The sequence below is a fragment of the Pundamilia nyererei genome, unplaced genomic scaffold, assembly GCF_000239375.1.
Source record: "Pundamilia nyererei isolate P.nyererei 1_Seehausen unplaced genomic scaffold, PunNye1.0 scaffold00101, whole genome shotgun sequence".
In the NCBI taxonomy this organism is placed as follows: Eukaryota; Metazoa; Chordata; class Actinopteri; order Cichliformes; family Cichlidae; genus Pundamilia; species Pundamilia nyererei.
The window spans coordinates 889,814-891,890 of record NW_005187502.1 but is presented as its reverse complement, the minus strand read 5'-3'; the positions used below and the strand labels follow the sequence as shown (position 1 = coordinate 891,890).

General features: G+C 43.8%; 1 protein-coding gene across 1 annotated transcript in view; it reads right to left on the bottom strand.

Annotated features, from left to right (window-relative positions):
• Positions 1 to 207: 207 nt before the first annotated feature.
• The window catches only part of LOC102205917 (partitioning defective 3 homolog), a 346,721-nt gene continuing 344,851 nt past the window's right edge, over positions 208 to 2,077 (bottom strand). Inside the window, exon 24 of the mRNA XM_005740561.1 lies at positions 208 to 727. Within this exon, the coding sequence (XP_005740618.1) occupies positions 298 to 727 (430 nt within the window). The 3' untranslated portion in view covers positions 208 to 297. The remainder of the gene's footprint in view (positions 728 to 2,077) is intronic.

Below are 2,077 nucleotides of genomic sequence, written 5' to 3'. Positions count from 1 at the left end.
AAAACACCAAACAATCAAATGACTTTAAAGGCACTTAAAGGATAAGCATACAAGGTATGAATGATCACAATGCTGGACTATAAAACAGCTTAAAAAGGATCACGGTTCTTAATTAAAAAAAAAATCTTTCTTTAAATATAAACATTTTTTACAGCAGTCCTATAAAAATCTTTATATTTCGTATTTTTATTTTAAAAAAATCCCACAAATCTTTTTTTTTTTTTTTTTCCCTGTAAATGCTTGTTAGGATCAGTCCTCATCTCCTTAAAGACATCCATATTCTTCCTTTTCACCCTCTCAGGAATAAAACAGCCTTCCCTTCACTGAACTCTGATGCCTGCTGAGCTTGGCGATTTGGGACGGTGATGGGGGCACGTCCTGTCTGTAGGGCCCCTTGGGTTTTGAGAGGGCCCGAGCTATGGCAGAGCCAGTGGCTTGAGTGCTGTCTCTGTTCTGGTCAAAGGTGATGCCGCTGGGGGTTTCCTGTGCAGGAGGAGGCCTGGTTTTGCTGGCCTCCTGCTCTCGACGCCTTTCCTCCTGCCTCAGCAACTCCTGGGTCTCGAGGAAGACGCGGGCGTTAATACTGGGTGTTCCCAGGTAGCCGTTACGTGACCCCTGGCCCCCGGAGTAGCGAGGATTTTCCTTGGATGGCTGAAATCCCTCTGCTGGCACGTACATCTTATCCCACGAGTCCTGGGACGCCGCACTGTTGTTCTTGCGAGGTTGCCTAAACACAGAGAAACAGGTAGTAGGGTCAATTGCACTGTTTTCTCAGTCACCTTAAGCAGCAATTAAATCTAAAGTGAACAGAGGTGGATTTTATTTGATTCTGTTTAAAAAAGCCCCCTGGGTCAGCAGTATTCAAGGGGAATTCGAAAGGAACTGCACTTCAGCGGAGAACGGGATCATTTTCACATTTGTGTGAGAGCTAAAAGCAGGATGTGGCATTCACTTAAAATACTGAAAGCAACATCAATGGTGCAGAGGGGTCTGTTTTAGGCTCCTGCGTGATTAGACTGAATCCAGTAACATAAAAGAAAAAAGAAACGAGACATGAAAGAGGCAGGAAATAAATATCGGAAGCATGAAACGCGTGCAGGACTATTATTTCCACATTGTAAACAAACATAAATGTTAAAACCTCACTGAGAAAATGCTGGCTGTCATCCATTTAACTTGGTATTGGGGATGCAGATGGGTGCACTTACAGACCAGACAGAATAATGGTAGGCCTCAGAGAGTTATCTGGCTTCTACTCATCTTCGACTTGCCTGTCAGCCCATGCACTGACAGGCCGGCCAAAGATTTATGGACGTATCTTTTGTTAGAAACAAAATTTAAACAAAAGAGCTATCATCCATGCATGCTTCCCACCACACGTGCTCCCCTTTCACCTGGACAGCTGTCATTGAAATCTGCAGGGTCTTTGGCTAAAGTGTTAAATCTTCTCCTCCATTATTAGAATCCATTAGAGCAGACGTGGGATGGAATATCTGTGACAGTGTCTTTTGCATCAGGGGTGCTAAGAGAGATCCCATTCACACCTCACTGACCCGCTGTGTGCTTAAAAGGCTTTTGAGTACAAGGCACAAGACTGCAGAGGGAGACAGGGGCCCGGTATGCTTTTAGGCCAGAACACCTGCATTCCAGGGAGGCTGTGAGGAACAGGCAGAAGACACAACTGTGTGGTTTTACAATTGAGGGAAGTGGGACTCATTTCTCAATTTGTACAAACTGAAAAAACAAAACAAAACCCAACAACCATGGTTATTAATTGCACAATCAACTAGATGAAACTGATGAATTTTACTCCATTCAAAAATATGCCCATTTAAAGTTTTGATGGAAGTGGTGACACATGTCCAGCCAAGTCAGTCCAGCATTTGGTAAGAAAGCACTTTTGAATATAAGCATGGTAAATATATATAGGCAGATATATTGGCAGTGGAATATGTACGATGGCCCTGAGTGTTCAAACGCAGTGCAACTGAGGCTACGTCCACACTAGCCCGGATAGATTTGGAAACGGTGTCCAGGCATCTTTCTTGGCCTTATGACAACAATTCTGATGGCTAAA